The sequence below is a fragment of the Ambystoma mexicanum genome, chromosome 4p (assembly GCF_040938575.1).
Source record: "Ambystoma mexicanum isolate Mex_15411 chromosome 4p, UKY_AmexF1_1, whole genome shotgun sequence".
Classification (NCBI taxonomy): Eukaryota; Metazoa; Chordata; class Amphibia; order Caudata; family Ambystomatidae; genus Ambystoma; species Ambystoma mexicanum.
Window position 1 is genome coordinate 1,140,972,073 of NC_090927.1, and position 20,100 is coordinate 1,140,992,172.

Genomic DNA, 20,100 nt, shown 5'->3' on the forward strand with positions numbered 1-20,100 from the left:
GGCAGCCTGATGGACGCAGCCGCCGACAGTCATAGCAGGTCTGGATACCAGGTCTGTTAAGGCCACGCCGGAGCAATCAGGATCATCTTACAGTGACATTGTCCGAGTGTGTTGATCACTCGTAGCAGGCGCGGACAAGGAGGAAAGGCGTAGAGGAAGAGTCCCTCCCATAGGAACGAGAAAGCATCGCCCATTATCCCCGGCTGTGGGAACCTGCTGGCAAACCTCTGACAATGGAGTTGGTTGCTGTCACGAAGAGGTCGTTCTGGGGCTGACCCCACAGAACAGAAGAGCCACTTGATCCTGGTGAAGCTTCCACTCGTGGCAAGTCTGCGATGGCGTTCTTCATGCCCGAAAGGGGAAAAGGGACAAGGAACATGTTGATGAATGGCCCAGCGCCACAGGGCCTGGGCCTGCCGGGAGAGAGCCGGAGAGCGGATCGCGCTCTGCTTCCGATTGTAGAACATGGTTGTGGTGTTGTCCCTGAAGATACTCACAACCTTCCCCTTTAGTGACGGTAGGAATGACCTGAGGGCCCAGAAGACAGCCCGAAGTTCCAGGACATTGATGTGAAGGGTCTTTTCTTTCAGCAGCCAGAGGCCCCTGGCGTGCAACTGTCCGGTGTGGGCTCCCCAACCTTCCAGGGAGGCATCCTTGGTGACCGTCTAGTGGTACGGTGGGCACTTAGAACAGAGACCCTTGCGCGAGGTGAGGGCGCGTGCCCCACCACTGGATCGCCTGCCAGAACTCCTCAGTGCCATCTTGTACATCCAAAAGTCTATGACCTGCAGCTACCTCACATCCAGAAACTCCTGGAGGCCTCATCTGTAGACTGCAAAGGAGGACGAGGTTGATGCAGGTGGACATCATGCCCAGCAGCGACTTGACTGCTCGCACAGTAGCTGACCGTGCCGACGACGGGCACTGCACCTTCATAGGACAGCTATCACCCTCTCTTCCAAGGAAGACGCCAGACAAGTCACTGTGTTGAGTGGGGCTCCCAGAAACCGAGCGTTCTGCGATGCCAGCAGGACTTCGTATAATTTATGGAGAATCCCAGATCTGTCAGCAGACACACGGTCCTCTCCGTGTGCTGGCTCGCCAGAGAGGGGCAGCAGGATCATACGAGCCAATCATCCGGGGAAGGGTAGACGTGGATGCCCTCGAGAAGAAGATGTGCCGCCACCGGAGCCAAGCACTTTGGAAAGACCCTTTCGGCGGATTTCAGGCAGAAGGGGAGTGCCTTGAACTGACAGTGTCGCCCCTGGAAAATGAACCGCAGGAACTGGCAGTGCTTCCGTTGGATGGGGACGTGAAAGTAGGCATCTTCCAGATCCAGAGACACCAGGAAGTCACCTTCTCCAGTTGGCTGAGCATGTGCTGCAACGTGACCATCGTGAATTTCTGGGACTTCAAATACTTGTTGAGGTGTCTCATGTCCAGGATCGGCCTTCACCCTCTTGACTTCTTTTGTACCAGAAAGTATCTGGAGTACACTCCGGAGCCCCAGAGGCGCTGGGGGACGGCCTCCATCACGTCCTTCAACATGGCGTGGACCTCCTGCAGCAGCTGTGCAACGTGCTGTTCTTGTCGAGCCTCCGGGGGAATATGAGGACACCTACGTTGGAACTCCAAGGTGTGTCCCTGTTCGAGAGCTTCCAGAACCCATCTGTCGGTGGGGATGGTCTTCCACATGCTGACAAACCTCGGCAGCCAGCCTCCCACTGGGGTGCACAAAAGGGGGCCAGAGTCCACGGCCGGTTCAGGCCTGTATTGGGGTCAGAGCTCTGCCCTGCGGTCGGCTCAGATGCTGTCCTTTGCTGCTGTATGTTTGTGAGTGACCTCTGTAGGCCTCTTGAGTCATGGAGCAGGAAGGCTATCGGAAAAGGGTGATGTATCCCTTGGAGGACCTTCCGGGCTTTCCTTTCGGGAACCAAAGGAGGACGACGACCGACGTTGCTGTGGGGTACCCAGTGAATGTGCCGTCTGCCATGGAAATAGACTACCTCATACGGCGGGGAGGCCCTGTGTGGTTCATCCGCACCCACTGGTTCCCCATCAGCTGGTATGAAGTCATCAGCTTCATCAGTGTGTCGCGTAGCATCCGTATCCGTGCCCATGTCTGTGTATGTGGCAGGATCCCCAGTTGGGGTCAAGTCCCAAATTGGTGGAGGCAGTGTCGGTTGATGCCTTGGGCCAGCAGGGTCCTTTGACCCAGTGCTTGCGCCCGGAAGGGCTTCCAGGAAGCAGTGTTTGGGGACTCCTAGATGGTGCAGGGCAGCAGTCTGTTGAAATTCTGATACAAAAGTGTGCAGTGTGGTCAGTAGGTCCAAAGCCATGTCCTTGGGCTGAGGTGTGGAAGGAATGAGCGGTGGAGGCTTCAGACTAGCGCTCCTCTTCTGGAGAGGTGGAGGACCGGGATTTCCATGGTAATAACAAATGGAGAAATTATCGCATCCTTTTTCTTCTTTTTTAATGAAGCGGGGGTCTCCCAACCACCTTAACTATTTTCACTATTGCCCTTGCCCCACCCCACATACATTTTTTTTTAAATGTCCTAATATTTCAGACAAAAGATGCTGCAATAATTTCTCCATTCGTTATTTTTCCTGCAAACATTTCTGTGGATACTGAGGACCGGGCTCGCCTCGTGGTGACCCACTGTGAGAAACCTGAAGTTGTCTCCCTGGCTAGTACCCTGGGATCTGTCATTCAGGAGGCCAGGACACGCCCATTGGTATTGCATCCAGTTCCTTGGGGTGGACTAGTGAGGTAGGGTCATCTGGATGGGGGGTCCTTGGGGAGTGGGAGACCAATGGGTGAGATGCGGTATCTCCCTTCTTTCAACACCTTTTCCCCATCCCACCACGTTGTGTATTCTAAAACACTGCCCCCTCTTCCCCCTTTCCGACAGGAACACTTTTGCACAACACGAAAGACAACGGACTAACACCAGAGCCGTTTACCTGAAAGGTCCCAATACAAGCATCAGGCAAAGTCTGGCAATTGACCAGAATCACACACATACACACACCGGACAGCCCTTTCCCTTCCCCACAGGGATAAAAGGTGGAGCACAAGAGCACGGGTCGAGCAAGGCGAATGGCACAACATAACTAACTCACCTGGCAGTTCAATAAGAGGAGACAGACGGCACAGACCAAGGGGGTGACAAGGAGAGAAGTGACCTTGCCCTTTCCGAGCCAAGCCCAAGAAATCTCTGCAAACCGGAAATATAAGACCAAAGGCCAGCGTGTGTTGCAGCAGATATCCATGGTACGCAGGACCCTCCTCCACTGATAAACAAGCTGGGAAAGGACCTCGGTCTTGGTGGTAACCAACATTGACTCTGTTTGTGCCTGTAGCAAGTCAGCATAGAGGGAGCCCTGGCCTTGGCCAGGATCCTCTTACATTCCAAAGGCAGTGAATAGTGCCCAAACTCTAAGGCTGCAGGAGCCAGGCCGTGAGGCTCAGCAATGCCGGGTTGTGGTGTAGGATTGACCCTCCTTCTCTGAAGAGGAGGTTGGAAAGCGGAGGCAGTTGGATGGCTGGAACCACCGACAAATGGAGAAGGTCTGAGTACCAGAACTGTCTCGGCCATGTTGGCACAATGAGGATCATTTTGCAGTGGCAATGTCTTGAGTGTGTTGATCACACACATAGCAACAGTGGAATTCCAGGGAAGGCGTACAGGAAGAGCCCCTCCCAGGGGAACGAGAAGGCATTCCTCCTAGGCTTCTCAGCTGAGGATATCTGCTGGCATACTTCTGACACTTGGAGTTGCCAGCCGTCACAAAGAGGTCAATTTGAAGAAGACAACTCGCTTAAGAGGCGCGACACTTGCGCTTGCTGAGGCTCCCAATTGTGGCAGGACTGCAGCTCACTGCTGAGAGTCTGTGATGGTATTCTTGACACCTGCCAAGTGAAACGGGACGAGAAACATGCGTTGGAGAATGGCCCAGTGCCATAGAGACTGGGCTTCTAAGGAGAGAGCAGGGAAGCGCATCCTGACTTGTTTCCCGATGTAAAATATGGTGGTGGTGTTGTCCGTGAAGACCACTTTTCCCTGGTGCTGAGGCTGGAAAGACTTGAGGGCACAAAAGACTGCCCGCTGTTCTAGGCCGTTTATGCGTAACTCCTTTCCCTCTGGGAGCCAGAGGCCTCTGGTGTGAGAACGGCCTGCGTGCACGCCCCCCCAGCCCCCAACCCACCAGGCAGGCGTCAGTCGTGACAGTGGCTTGGCACGGAGGGATATGAAAGGGTGCTCCCTGAGTGAGGTGTGAACGCACTGATCATCATTGCAGCGCTTGCCGGGACTTGGCAGAACACCCGATTAGGGGCGATCTTGTCTGTCCATGTGCCAGTGACTTGTTGGCACCTGGCATCTAGAAATTCTTGGAGGGGTCTCATCTGAAGCCTGAAAAAGGGGACCAGATGGATGTAGGAACTAGCAGGGACTTGATGGAACGGACTGTTGCAACGGATGTGGTCGACAGCCACTGGACTTTTCCCAGAATGGCCTTCATCCTCTCTTCCGAAAGAGTCGCCAGACACAAGACTGGGTTGAGCTGGCTGCCCAGGAACAGCGCGTTCTGAGATGGCATTACGGATAGCCAATCGTCCAGGTGAGGGTAGACGTGGATACCCTTGAGGTATAGAGGCGCTGCCACTGGGGCCAAGCATTTGGTGAACACCCTCAGACGATTTCAGGCCAAAAAGGAAGGACCTTGATCTTGCAGTGTCGCCCATGGACGACTGAACACAGGAACTTCAGGTGTTTTCGATGAATGGAGATGTTGAAGTACGCGCTCTCTAAATCGAGAGTGGCCAGAAAATCTCCCTCCTCAAGCAGGTCAAACACTTGCTGCAATGTGACCATCCTAAACCTTTGGGATTTTAGGAACTTGTTGAGGAGTCGCAAGTCTAGGATTGGTCGCCATCCTCCTAACTACTACTTTACCAGAAAGTATCTGGAGTACACTCCGGAGCCCCGGGGCACTGAGGGAATGGTTCTATTGCCCGTCTGAGTAGCACGGCTTGAACCTCCTGTAGCAGCTGGGCCTTGTGTAGGTCTTGTGGCGCAACAGGAGGAATACAGGTGCGCTTGTCTTGGAATTCTAAAGCGTGCCCCTGCTGAAGAACATCCAGCACCCATTTGTCTGTGGAGGTCCTTCGCCACTGATCAACAAAGTTTGATAGTCTGCCTCTGTGAGAAACCAGAAGGGGTCTCACCCACGAGTCCCCAGGGATCTGTCATCCAGGAGGCCAGGACACAGCCATCACATTTGGATCTGGTCCCTGGGGGTGGAACAGTGTGTGAGGATCACCTGAGTAAGGGTTGTTCGGGGAGTGGGACATCAGATGGTGAGACACAGCATTCCCTTCCCTGTAACACCTTTACCTCATCCTTCCAGGCAGGATATTTAGGAACTCGGCCCTCCCACACCCTTTACAACACGAATACAAATCTTCAGGCAGATACTCCTCGAAACTGGTGTAGATGGCTGGTGACTTCCTGGAGGATCCCATAGGAGCCAGATTAAAGAGGGAGACATCCTTGGTGGGCCTGGGCAGAAATTCCAGAGTGGGAGGCATGTCTCTCACCAGCTCAGAGCCTCTTGGGAAAGAGCAAACAACAAGAGCTTGCAGAGCAGGAATAGGTGAGGTTGTCGACGGGATCATCTTAGGGTCCGTTGACTGGGGTCTAGGAGGCAGAGCAACCCTGGGTATGGTGACTGTCGTAGTGGTAAAGGTGAGGGTCGTTGACGATCCTTTTGGTGCAGTGGCCGCTGAGGACAAACTGGGTTTCATTGACTTTGCTGACGGGCTGTCGATGGGGTGGTCGTGTATGGGGCAACGGTCTTGATTGAAGTTGTCATTGAGGAGACTCATGTTAACAGTGGATCTGGCGATAGGTACTTAGAAGATCTGCTCTTCGACAATCTGTGCTTAGACAAGGTGGTCAGAGATTTCCTCGCGGACTGAGGTAACCCACCAGCCAGAAGGCCAACCGGCAACAGAGCCATGGACAGCGACTGCCCATTCTCATAACTTGGTCCTGCAGCCGCAGACAGCCTTGATGGGGAAGTCGTTGGAGCAAGGGTTTTCATCTTCTTTTGGATCTTCTCAGAGGAAGCATCTTCAAAGGACCTCAACCTCTTCTTACCAGAGGGAGTACGCTAATTGGACCTGCAAGCCCTGAAAGAGGCATAACTACACCCGGAGACTGCGTCAGAGGCCAGGCCTTCCTTGATCCATGCTGCCAACCTCTGGTGGCGGTCCTTCAAAGTCTTCGACGAAAAGGATTGGCAGATAGTTTGAGTCGTGGTGAAGATAAAGACATTTGAGGTGCTGATCCCTGATGAAGATATTCTTCAGGCTGCATCTTTCACAGGACCTGAAGAGGCTCTTCTTCGTGGCATCCGCCATAGTCGACGTGTATCTCAAACCTGGGCAACGAGCTGAAGATCCAACAATGTATTGAAGATCTTCGCCGACAACTTTTCCGGCTGTTGACGAGGAAGAGATGGAGAATTTCTTCAAAAAACAGCTCCCAACTCGAGAAACATGGAGTAAAATCTGAAGATGACCACCAGGAGTGGAATTTAGGAAGACAAGTATCATTGGCTGGGGGCAGTATGACCCAAAGGACACTGATAGGCTATAGAGGAGACTAGCAGTTTAAGCTTAAGGCTAAACTGCTTTCTTTTTAAAGAGGATTTCCAGCCTGACAATGGGGAATATTCATGAGCATGTGAATCCATGCAAGACCTCATGCTGGAAACGATCAGAGCTACTCCCCCACCGTGCCTATTGTTTCTGTATAGGCAGTGAACAGTGAGTCGAGAAGGTGTTATGGTGTCTAAGCAGGTTGTGCAGTTGTTGCCGAAGCATTTTCCAGTGATGCCTAGAGCAAGCTAAGATCATGATTAGCTAGCTGGATATTGGCTGCAATTTCTATAGATGACCCAACGTTGATCAAGTATGTTGAAAGCATATTTTGTGCTTCGAGTATTGTTTTAGGTGTTTGTATGTGAGGTTCCCCCTAAAGAGTGTTGTGTAAAGAGGAGATGAGTAGCTTAAGTTTAAAGCTAAACAGCTCTCTTTTTACCAAGGATTCCCAGCCCGACGACAGGGAATGTTCATGAGCATGTGAATCCATGCAAGATCCCATGCTGGAGAAGTAGAGTTACTCTTCAGTCCATCAAATACCTACCCATTCCCAGCCCTACAGATAAACTTAGGGAGTAAAAATACTCCCAACAAAAAAATAGGAAATGGACACCTAAGCACTTGTACCCTTGCTTTCGCCCACACAGCTCCATGCATATGTTTGAAACAGTGGTGCACGTTGTACCACAGGAAGAAACTATTATTATTAGTGCTTGATCAGAAGTAGTAAACATGTACCTTTTAATGTGTATACATATCTAGGTTTAAAGGAAACATTAAAAAAAATTTCCATTTTCCAGTTAAAACATTTTGACTCGCTTATATAATAATCCCCACTGGCAATTGGACTTGCATTTTTACTCCCAACTTTAAATAATAGGCAGTAAAATACTCCCACTTGAAAATCCTATCTGGAGCCCTGCCCGTCCTACTGCTTGGCAAGGTGCTACAAACTGGACAGTTGGTTTCGGCTTGCTATGCTCCACAACTCTTTTGAAGAGTGTATTGGTTCAATTGCTACTTACATCTGTACTTTTCCTCTAGAAGTCCTTTGGAAAGTGACATCAACCCTATCTTCATGGAGAGCACCCTGATTTTCCCCGTACGGCCTCTGAAATGGAATGACAACAAATTTAGTGACATGCTGTATAGTGATAAAAAATCTCTGGCAGGCCATTGTATATTCTTCAGTTTCACAGAAATAAATCAACCTTTTAACACAATTTCTTCATCGTGTTTGCATTATTTTTAATTGATGTTATGTCAGCCACAATGAAAAATTCTGGAACATTCCCGAAACCCAATAGGAGGAAGAAGGAAGCTTGAAAGTGTAGATTATGTTTGCTCTGTACAAATAGGTGGTCCAAACTGTGTTATGGAAAGACTTGCCAAACTATACAGAGATTGTGAACACTTCGCTCCTGCCTTAATACCAAAATGCCTTTTGCTCTATGCCACTGTCCGAGGGATCAATGGATGACTCAAGACGCAAATAAGTTCCAAACCCAAGGACTTATTTAGTTCAAAGCAAGTGGGCTGGCGGAGATCAGGAGTGGAGCGAGGATATAGGTGAAAAAAAAGGATGCCTCTCCATATAATGGTGTGATGTCTAAGGAGAACAAAATAGGGGAGATGGCATATTCAAAGAAAATCTACTTACAGACTATCTGTCGAAATGCCCTCGTCTAGAACAGTTCATGGCCAGAGTAGGGCTGTCCTAAAGAACAAATTACTTACCTTTCAGTAAAGTTGTTTCTGATTGATGTCCCTCCCCAGGATTCCTTATCTAGCAGCTGCCTTCAGAAACCTTTTCAGGACTAGACGGTGCAGTGCAGCTCTGTGTCTGCTCCATGTAATAACATGTCCCGCGCTGGATGGTAGAAGTAGTCGCCAAACCCAATGACCTCAGTTCAGCCCTTTTCCCCTAGCACTCTGATGCTGAGGGACCACAGAACATGTGAGGCATGCAAGCTACGCATGGAAGATTGGGAAGTGTGAAGGCATCAGGAAGTAGACACAGACAACTGAGGAAGGTTTGGGTTACAAACTTTTATTTAAAAAAACACAAAGAGGTTGCGGTTAAGGGCTACCTTGCCCTATGCGAAGGTGTGATTTCCTTACCAAATTGAAGCTTATCATACTCTAATAATAATAATAATAATAATAATAATTTGGCACTTCTATAGCGCTACGAACCCTCAGGTATCTGAGCGCTGCTTATTATTACCCACGGTGTGTGATGTCAAAGCGAGCGCTCTACTCGTTGTGCCACTTGACCGGCTTGACTCTGTCAGGAAGTCCAAAGTAAATGACTGTGTGTCCAAAACCTATACTTGCCCTCACATCTATTTGTTCAAACTGTGCAAGGATGTCAGCATCAAATAATAAAAGTGTTCAAACAAAGGTTCAGAGCTTCTTCCAGCTCTTGGTCAAAAAGGGTTTCTCCCTTCCACAGGCTTTCAAATAGTTCACTTTCAATCACAAGGGGATGCCTTCACCAAGCTTTCAAGTCTCTCACTGTTTCCACAACAACAAAATTCCTCAGGATTCTTCCCAGCTTTCAGGCTTTTGGCTCCTTCATCAGTATTATAAAGTTCCACTCTTTAAGTTCACAATGTATGAGCTTTCCAGGATATTCAACCATAAACATAGATGATTCAAGTGGCTTTTCTTTAGTGGGGTGTATTCGGTTTAGGCACAGTTGTCGGACCACACAGTGCATCCATACAGGTCTCACAACCGACACACCGGATTGGCTTCTTTTCCACAGTTGCACCACCACTGTTGGCATTGCACTTATATTCTTGCAGTCTTTTTCAACACTTGTTTTGCCACCATAAACTTGTTGGATTATCAGAACTTTCTCACAGCTTGCCACAGTTAACTCAATTTTGTACAGTTCCTTTTTTTCCTTATGGCTCTTGCCAATGCTTGCTTTTTTTCAGCTTGAACAATTCACAGTTCTTTATATTCATTATCAGTGCTTGCTTTCTTTACTTTCCATGATTCACAGTTCCTTTGCATCAGGGAAGGTTTTTCTCTGCTTTCCGCTCATGTGGCATTCACTCTGTATTCCTTTCCTTTGGTTCGGTATTAAAAAATTGCAGTTCATTCATCTCAAAACAACGTAAATCCCAGTTTACTCTCCTGCTGGGAATATGCACCCTGCTCACTGGCTTCTCATTCAATATAAAGTGTGCTGCTCTTCTGGCCCTTCAGCTGCCTTCTCAATGTCCATACAGTTCGGTATTCACCAACTGCTCCGTTCATCAACCTTCACATTATCGTAGTCATCAAACATCTGTGTTTTATATTTTGACCGGCAATCCCAATGCCTCTCGCTCACCCGCCAGTGCTGCGACCTTCCTTCACAATGCGGCTCGCACCACAGCGTCCCAGAGTCATTCAGCCTCACTTGACTCACAGAGTATGCTGTCTTCGTGTGGCTTTCTCTGCTTTGGTCGGTCCTTCGTGGCTGCTGCTGTTCCTGGCTCGGCAAGCCCCTCCTGCAGGGTCCCCTACACCACGGGCTACCGGAGAGGGAGTCCTAAGGGCTCCAGCAGGTCGGCAGCCTGACCCTGCACCAGGAGACCTTCCGACAACACCAGCCACCCTCTGCTTCTGCTGCACCTCGGCGCTTCGGACACACGTCACACTGCCTCATCTCTGGCTTCTTCGTCTGCCAGCATTCCACGGGCAACCTCCCAGGCAATCTCGAACTACTTAACCTCACGTGAGCAGCCCATTTATATCACCCTTTGACTTCAGGTGCAGGCCATTTGCATTGATCTCGCAACGGTCTTGCTACTCAGCACTCTGGTACTGGGACGAGGAAGAGGGATGCAGTTTGTGTAGGTCTCAGTTAATAAAGGATGAATGCAAGTTCCTAGATGGTCTCTTCCTTCTCTCAGTGCCTAGTGGTATACATGTGTAGATGGTTTTCTAACACGATAAGGAAGGGATTAGAAATATCCCATAAAAGCCTAGGGGACATTTAATTTCTGATGAAAGGGAAATGGGGGATACCTTGTCTCACCCAAGGGTGTCTCATCCCAACTCCCCAACTCTACTCCCCTAAGGGAATCCTCCCTCGCAGATCCATCCCCAGGGTCAGAATCCAAAGGCGACAGCCTTTCACTGCCCACCTTGGGGGGAGGACATTTTGGGGGAAGAAGCGAGGATGCCCTCACCTTTGCTCAACATCTCAGACTAGCACTCACTTAATCTTGCAATTCTTTCAATGGCACCAAATATTATATAGACCACTTTTAATGCTTTGGTGCTATAATCTGCACACGTAGGATACTCAAGCAAGAGCATGGAAATGTTCTGTTTCAGATTACACCAGTATCGCAACATTATTACATTAATAAAAATACAAATGTGGCTAGTAGACTCTTTCTAAAATAACAGGACTTGGAATGCCACCATCTGAGCCTCCTTGCTTGTCCAGGTCAGCATTAACTTCATAATGCTAACCTTTTTTCCATAAACCTCTTCATGGACTTTGGTGTGCGGCTTGGTGCCACGCTGCTTTCTGCCAAGTCCGTTTTCTGTGCTGTCACAGTCATCAACAAGGAAAAAGGACTTCCCTGCCAGCAGTACTGCGTGTCGCAGAGCGGCACACCAAAGGTACATTAGCGCACGGGTAGCATTAGTATGGGGGGAGACTGCCGATATTAACCTCGGGGGCGGGCAGACCCTTGAAAACGGCAATTGCCGCCCTTGTTAAGGGAACCTCGCTTCGCTCTACCCCTTGACTTGGGTGGCAGGCCCTTAGCGGCATGGTCAGCCAGCTGCCTCGGTAAATATCACCTCAGAATTTGGTCTTGTATGGCGGTAAACCACCTAAAAAGGTTTATCTAGGCCATTACATATAGCAACAGGTTAGCATTATAGGGTTCATTACTCCTCCTTTGTTCTCTTATTTGGCCTATACTTCTAGAGTCAGTGAGAAATCGGAAGCATCAAAACGAAATCATTTTGCAACTACCAAAGATCTCCTTTAGGGTAAGCGTTTAACCATTGAAAAGCTACACATGTAAGCGTGTTCCATTTATTAAATGAAGTTTGTTTTCTAAATCTGGCCCCTATGTAACTATATAGGCACATTAGGAAAATGTGAATCTGACACCATCAAAGAACTACACGTGGTAAGCTATTCTCTTAAAATTGGGCATTGATTTTTTAATTTCCCCGTGTCCTTTGCGTGAACTAAAGACCAGAGCATTTCTCAGCAACCAACCTCTTCTCTGATCATTTTTTCTTTTCTCAGACAGACACATACGATAAGGTTAAGTCGGCATTGGTATATAGGAAACTATCATAAAATGGTAATGATTACTTTTTGCGGCCAGCTGAACTATATATGTGATCTAACTAAATAGTGTTACGCTCACCTGGTTCCCACAGGGGCGTCGATCGGACCCAGACAGCTGCGGTCTCCACCAACGTGATGTTTAGTGAAGAGATGACAGTCTGGACTGGCCCGCCTAATCTTGTCTGCTGGACTCGTAGAAGTATTCTCCTACAAGTGGAGAAAGGGATTTAGTCACCCGTGGACTTTAGTGATGGCCCCCCCAACTGTTCTCGTTCTCCCCACTAATCACCTCCGATATCCCCTCTTGGTAACCTCACCTTATGTTTTTAAATGATGAGCTCTCCATCCTGCATGGCATGCAGGGGCGCGTAGATACCAGTTACTTCACTGGTTTGAAGGTACTGGAGGAGTTCCGGAGGAATATTGACTCCAGTGTCTATAAAGTTCAAAGAGTTCAATATGTCTGATGTTCAGTCTTGTTCCATTCCCTCGTTAGTTTGCAGCTGGGTCCAAAAGAATATTGCCTGGAGGCAGTTGATGGCGTTCAGGTAAGAGTCTGTATTACCAAACACTGTCCCGTAAATGTTGCATGAGTTTAACTTGCTGTTTTCTCTCCCTTTATAGGTGCGGCATAGAAAGATGCAGCGAATTAAAGGATAATACCTCTGGTGGTAAAGCAGGTAAGCCTATGGTGGCAAAGAGATTGTCTTTGTCGGTTTTCTCGGCTCACCTTGTTATTCCTTTTGTTTTCCCCCCAGGTGCTGGGTTTCTACGAAGAAAATGATGGAGGCAGCGCCGAGTTGAAAGATGCGGTGGACTGGTGAGTATAACGCGGCGCTGCTACTGGTGAAGCTACGCGTGCTGAAATAATGTCCTTTCCAGGCTCGGAGGTGTGCTGGGTCCGGAATCAGGTAAGGAATCAAATAATGTCTGTGATCTAACCTCTTCTCCTTTCTTTTCCTTTTGTCTAGGAGCTCCGGATTCGAGGCGGGCGTGGCAGAAGACTGGATGCTGACTTGCAGACACGGTGAGCGTTACGCTGCTGGATGCAGAATAACACGAAGCATGAGCTGCTGTTCGGGCATGGTTTAAATAGCCTGCAAAGTAGTCCCAGGTAAGAAGTTCCCCAGAACCACACCCGAGTAAAAAATAGTCCCTGTAATAAAATAGTCCCATCCAGGCGTCACGTTGGCTTGGACTCATTTGCAGCATGGTCTGCATAAGGTAAGTAAAGTCTATGAGCCTGGCGCCTAAGGAGCCAGGACTGAATCCAAACAGCCCCCAGCCGGGGCTGTTGGGGTTTTAATGAGTATCTGGATGCCTGCTCCCAGGGCTGATGGACTCGATCCGGATGCCCGGGGGTAGGCATCATGACAATAGCTGGCAATGGTATAACTAAATAATTCAATTATTATGTTATTTGCAGTGTTTGTAGAATTAGTGTATTTTCACACCAATGGAGTTACTATCATCTACAGACAAAGAATTGAGAAGATAGCTCCTGGAATGTTTCTCGAATGGGATATAGGAACAAAAACATGTTGAGTTTTAGGGCATTGTATATATGTATATCACAGAAAAAAAACTTAGTTAAGGTGCAGTTTTGTTGCACAGATTTAATGCAACAAAACCCCAGAAATTCTGCGGATGTGGGAAGTCATGACCAGCTTAACTCAGCGAGTTTTTGTTGTGTCCATCATAAGGCTATGCCCCCCATAATGCCATTTTGTATGTCATTGTGAATCCCTTCTCTTAAAATATGTATGTGCTCATGGGCTTTGCAACGGGAACGTGCCGAGTTAAGCTGGTCATGACTGCTGTGGAAGTGGAAGGCAGGCCAAAATGGGGAAGGCCATGTGGGGGAGATCCCAGGAAGAGCCACAGTTTTGGGTCAGTGAATTAACAGACCTTGGTGAGGTGTGTGTTGTATGCAGACTGGCACCCCCGCCCCCATCCCCTGGCAATAATAAGCAGGCTACCCAAGAAAGGGAGAACACAGAAGAAGGCACCAACGCCCTTGCAGAAATCAGGAATCTCATTTATTACAGACAGTGAAGTAGACTTATTGTCAGCAGAGTAAGTTAGGCACACGAGACACAGATGATGGTCTGCGGGCACAATGAGGGGCACTGATGAGAGGAATGCTGGCTAGGCACATCCTGGAGGGCGAGTAAGGGGCACAGAGAGTGATAGTGGGAGAGTGAGGGGCACAGAGAGTGATAGTGGGAGTGAGAGGGGCACAAAGAGATAGAGAGAAGGGGAAAGGGGCAGAGGGCCAGCGGCAGGGGCACAAGGGGATGGAAAGGTAGTAAGTCAGATTGGGAGAAGTGTACCTGCTTGGGCCTCAGTAGCTCCCCTGCCCCCAACCACACGTCCAGCACTGCAGCCAAAAAAGAGAGCTGTTGCTCCACCCCTGCAGATCCCACCCACAGGGTCCCAGGAGGAAGGGGGCAGGGCCATGATGAACACAGCTGTCCAAGTGACAGAAAGGGTGGAGATTCACGTGGGAGTAGGCTAACACATGCAGGCACAGCCCCCCTCCTCCACAGCTGTCCCAGGAAGGGGATGGAGGGGTCAAGGAGGAAGAGGGGCAGGGATGTGACAAGTGGGCAAACATCAAGGGACAACAGCAAAGGAAGGGGATGGAAGGGCTCCCCTCACCCACCCCTGTGGTAACCACAGCTGTTCTCATGAGTCCAGGGAGGAAGGGGTGGGAATCAGAGCATATACAGGCCTCCTTGGGGGAGCAGGAAAGTCCAAATGACAGAAAGGGGAGGAGGAGGTCACAGGATGGTGGCAGCTGGGTACACATGCAGGGACTGGAGAGGGGAAGAGTTCCTCAGGAAGCAGTGATTCACTGGCTGTAAAGCTGGCAGCTGTTAGTTGTGCCTGGGGTGGGAACAATTTTACAAGATGAAAAATACAGTGAGGGATGCATTTCAATGTATTAAATGAATTTTCAAGTGCAGTCATATACAGTGTGATAGGAGTAGGAAAACTAGAGGAAACAGGGCGGACCGCACTCGCCGTGAATCTAGGAAGGGTCCTACAATCCCGTGGCAGGAGAGGACCCAGGTAATGAATGCAAGCTCACACGTGAAGGATTAAATAGTAATTTTAATTTTAATGATTAAAATAGTGGACAAAGCCTGCACGAAGTGTACAGGACAAAATAGGGGGGGGGGGGGAACAGCAGGACAGACAAAAGCAGGACGCCTGGTAAACGGCCCAACCACAACGCGTTTCGCGCTCAACTGAGCGCTTGATCACGTGGCACCACAGAATGGAGAGACACCAATAGCAGTTGCATGTAGTCCATCATCTATGTTAATTGGAGGAAGGTACTCTGGAAGACCGTAATGATGGCGGCCTTATTTGAACGGAAAATCAACATGGGCCTGCAATGAAATGAATATAGTGTCCTGAGAAAAACTAGGAAACACAATAAAAAATAAAGTGCCATACAGTCTTCCAATGAACCTAAAGATCCAATATGAGATTCCAATGGATAAAACTGATTATTGTATAAGAAAAATAATTTAAAAATTTGCCAGACAACAATATATAAAAGATAGCATACATTGCAGCTCATTGGTCTAGATAGACTATTCAAAAGGCTCAGTGCCAGAATACAAAGCCAGAAGCAGCTTAAAAGCTATGATAGTAACATGTAAAGCAGCAATAAATATATCATATTAATACATAAATATTGTACATTTTGACCAAAATCAACATGAAGTGCAAATGCAAGTTAATCAAGAGCAGCATGTAAGGATGTGCAAAAAGGCAAGATCACATAGGCCCTGATGGTATAAAGTGCAAGTGCAAGTCAGTTAATAAGCAACATAAAAATTATACATATAGGCAGATAAAAATACCATAATAAAAGCTAGTCAGCATTGGGGCTATGTTATAAAACTTTGGTGCAGCAAGCAATATACCATATTGATGTAAGCAAAAATGTGCATTTGGGCCCAAGATGACATAAAGTGCAAGTGCAAGTTAGTCAGAGATGGCATGAATACATGTGCAAAGAGGCAAGATCACAGAAGCATTGGCAACAGAAAGTGCAAGTGCTGATCAATTAGTAGGCAGCATAAACATTATGCAAGCCAACTAGATTATGTAAGCACATATGATTAAGAGCAATTTAAGACATTTAACTGGAAAATGATATCACAGCTGAGGCAATGTGCATTTATATAAGGCTGGCATGACACCCAAATTAGAGCGGGTGAGGTTGAAATAATAATAATAATCTTAACAAAACCAGATAGCCACAATGGAAAAGGTGTTGAAGAACACCAAAAGTTGGACATGCAGGACTACAGCAAAGAATATATAGACATGAGAAGTGTCAAATGTGCAATAAGGTCACAAAAATAATAACAATAATAACAGCCAGGAAAATACAACAGTAGGGATAGCCTATCTTATTGGTGAAAATCTAAAATTCAAAGAGAAAAAAAGAGAATCCACAGAGAGAAGTAGGGGGGAGGAAAAGAACACTGTTAGTAAATATAAGGAGTATAATCAACTAATCATAGTAAACGCGGAAATACATCAGTGATATAGGAAACAACAATCTCAAGTAGATAAATCGCACATGATGGGACCTACGTACCTATAAATGTATGAAGCTCCTCGTCAAGATTATGGCCAATGGGAAACTTAGTGTCGAAATCCAGAATATATCTGGTTTCTAGCTGTCTCAGTTTAAGTACACGATTCCCACCTCTGGGGTGAATCGGAATGTGCGCCACTGCAAAAAATTTTAGAAGGGAGTGATCATTATTGTGCTTTTCTTTGAAGTGCTTGGCCATAGGATATGCGGGATCAGAGTTTTTGATGGCCCTAAGATGCTGTAATATTCTAAGCTTGAGCTTGCATGTAGTACTCCCGACATACCATCTCATGCAAGGACATGAGAGCACATAGACCACAAAAGTGGTATCACAATTCATTGAGTATCTAATGGGCTGATGACATTGGGTGACCGGATGCAAGAAGGATTTGCATGAAATAGCATGAATGCAGGCCTTGCATTTGCAACATTTAGAATATCCTATTGGGGATTCCATCAACGATTTCATATAAGGTGGCTTGGTATTGATGGGTGACAAGAAGCTGGAAACCAATTTGTCCCTAAGTGAGGGTACACGTTTATATGTGATGGTAGGGCGTTTAGAGAGAAGAGGACCAAGATCCTTGTCAATGATGAGAATTCGCCAATGACGTTCTATAATTTTACGAACCTGATTAGATGCATTGTCAAATGTGACAATCAGGCGGGGGTCATCATTGACGGTAGTTTTGACAGGCTTGATACTGTATAGTAGGTAATCCCTAGAAAGTCCACGTACCTTGGTATAAGCCTGTTCTATAATTCTGCGCTCATAACCTTGCTTGATAAAATCCTTGGCCGCCTGGGCACAATGATAATCAAAAGATACCAGATCTGTGCAGTTCCTGCGATATCTAATGAATTCCCCATACGGAATACTGCGTTTGCATGATGTAGGATGACAGCTAGTGGCATGTAAGGGCAGGCCAGTATTAGTAGGTTTTTTGTGTAATGCTGTGCATAAACCGGTTCTCTCAAGGGTCACCACTACATCGAGGTAGACAATTTTGGTCGTACTGTTGCATTCTGTGAAACTCAAATTGGACTTGTTGGTATTTAATAATTTCACAAATGAAAGCCATTCAACCTTAGTGCCCTTCCATATAACGAAAACATCGTCGATATATCTCCACCATGCAACAATATGTGTGGCAAAAATCGATGTAAGTAGATCGCTTAAGAAAGTGGCCTCCCACCATCCCATTGTTAAGTTGGCATAAGACGGGGCAAAAGTACTACCCATGGCAGTGCCTCTTACTTGGCGAAAGAAAGAACCCTCAAATAAGAAAATATTGTTATTGAGGCAGAAAGAGAGCATTTCAAGGATCATGGAACTATGGCTGTAGAAATTCAATGAGCGAGTATCAAGAAAATATTTACAAGCATCCATACCAACTTGATGGTCAATGGAGGTGTAAAGAGAGACAACATCAAGGGTTGCTAACAGTAAGCCCTCCTCCCAGGGTATATTAGAGATGTGTTGTAAAAAATCTTTGGTGTCCCGTAGATACGAGGGTAGAACTGAGACAAGAGATAAGGTTTCATCAATGAATTGAGCCAGATGTTCAAGGAGAGAACCGCACAAGGTAACAATAGGCCTGCCTGGTGGATGTACAAGAGATTTATGTGTTTTTGGTAAAAAGTAGATTGTCGGTATGGTAAAACAAGATGGAGCTAAAAATTTAGCAAGATCATCATCAATTAGACCAATTTCAACCCACTTAACACATAGATCCTTGAGTTCAGACTGTATGTCATCGAAAGGATTTTTCGAGAGTTGGGCATAGCACAGTCGATCTTTGAGTTGGCGATTGGCCTCCAATACATAATGTACACGATCCTGGATTACAATGTTTGAACCCTTGTCAGCCGGTTTAATAATAATATTCGGCAGGTTTTGTAATTCGCTGATGGCCGTAAGCTGAGCAGAGGTGAGATTATATTTGCTCTTGCCTGTACTGTCACGTAATTTCCTAAGGTCACTGATACAAAGATCATAGAATGCTTCAATACATCCACCGACGGAAAATTGTGGATTGAACCTAGATTTCTCCTTAAGTTTGGTTCGTACATCCCAGTCAGGGTCAATGCCGAACTCGGTGAGATAAGTATTTGAAGGATCAAAGTCAGAGTCTTCAAGGGAAGCCAAGTCCATGAGGGATGGAAGATCAGAAATCAGAAGATCAGTATGCCCGATGCGAGGTGTTGATAATTTTGGCATAGTGGGATTGAGGGAGAAGAATTTCTTGAGTCTAATCTTTCGAATAAATTTATCCAAATCAATACGTGACTGGACATAGTCAAAAGTTTTAGTAGGACAAAAGTTAAGCCCAAGAGAAAGGACAGAGGCTTGGGCTTTAGTGAGGATATGCGAAGATAAATTGATGATTTGGCACAGCTTCATATTGTCACTGGTTATTTTTTGGTTCCAGAGCGCGTTGCTCTGCTCTCTTGGCATGCTTCTGGCCCGTTTCCCACGCTGGCCTCGCCGAGTTGTTTTCCTCCTCGTGGTTTCTGTCCCCTTCCTCTTCCTTTGCCTCTGCCTCGCCCCCTTCCTCGTTGTTTCTGATTCTTCCCATCCTGGCATAACAGTCTCATTTCGTCTAAAAAATTTAACTTGACAGACGGTTCCTCGTTTTCACAGACTGAAACATCTGATTCGGACGAGATAGAGTCGAGATCACCGACAACTGTGGGCCGGACCATTGGTTTTTTCCGTAATGAATCAAATCTTCTGGCAAACGTAAAGATCCGACCTGTCTCATAGTCAATTTTGTCCCTGATAAACTTTCGGTGCTTCCGTTGTTTAATATCGTCTTCATATGTAAGTAATGATTCGTTGATTTTACCACGGAGTTGTTTCCCCTCCTCGGACTGCGACAATTTAGCAAGTTCTGTTTCTTTTTTTGCAAGCTCTTCCACTGCCTTTGTTCTATCTGATTTGGCATATTTGACTAAAATCGTGAGGAAGTGTGCTGAACATCCTTTACTGGCATCTCCCCATTCCTGGAGCATGGCAGGGTCCTGATCCTCAAAGGACGGCATTGTCAAAATTCGTAGTCCTCGTGGTATGCGTCCAACATCGAGGTAATTTTGTAGTGAGTATTCCTCCCACCATTTAGAGATTTCCCTTCTTCGTAATTTTTCTATGTCTTTGAGCAGAGTGATTTCCGGATTAAGACTGACATTGTTCTTTTTAGTCCCAATAGAAGGTACTGAGGTAGGCATATCCTGAGATTCATTAAAAAGATCCCTGGCCTGTGCAAGCCGAGCCGTTATCCAGGCGTCCTGCATGTCTGAGAATGCTGCGTGTATCCCCACCACTCGTGATATCCAAAGAAAAAGGGGAAGTCGTAATATATTGTTATAAGGATATCAACTTCTAAATAAATAAGAAGCATAAATCACGTGTGAGCATGAAATTGCATTCATTTTAAATAAAGTAGTCACTGTATGCCAGATCCATTGGAAAGTAATACAATAG

The 20,100-nt window shown here is 47.0% G+C and overlaps 1 protein-coding gene across 8 annotated transcripts in view; it reads right to left on the reverse strand.

Annotated features, from left to right (window-relative positions):
- Window positions 1-20,100, reverse strand: part of UTRN (utrophin) — a 2,010,688-nt gene that overhangs the window by 204,524 nt on the left and 1,786,064 nt on the right. For all 8 annotated transcript variants that reach the window (XM_069606729.1, XM_069606726.1, XM_069606725.1 and 5 more), the window contains one exon: window positions 7,698-7,783. In XM_069606729.1, the coding sequence (XP_069462830.1) occupies window positions 7,698-7,783 (86 nt within the window). The remainder of the gene's footprint in view (window positions 1-7,697; window positions 7,784-20,100) is intronic.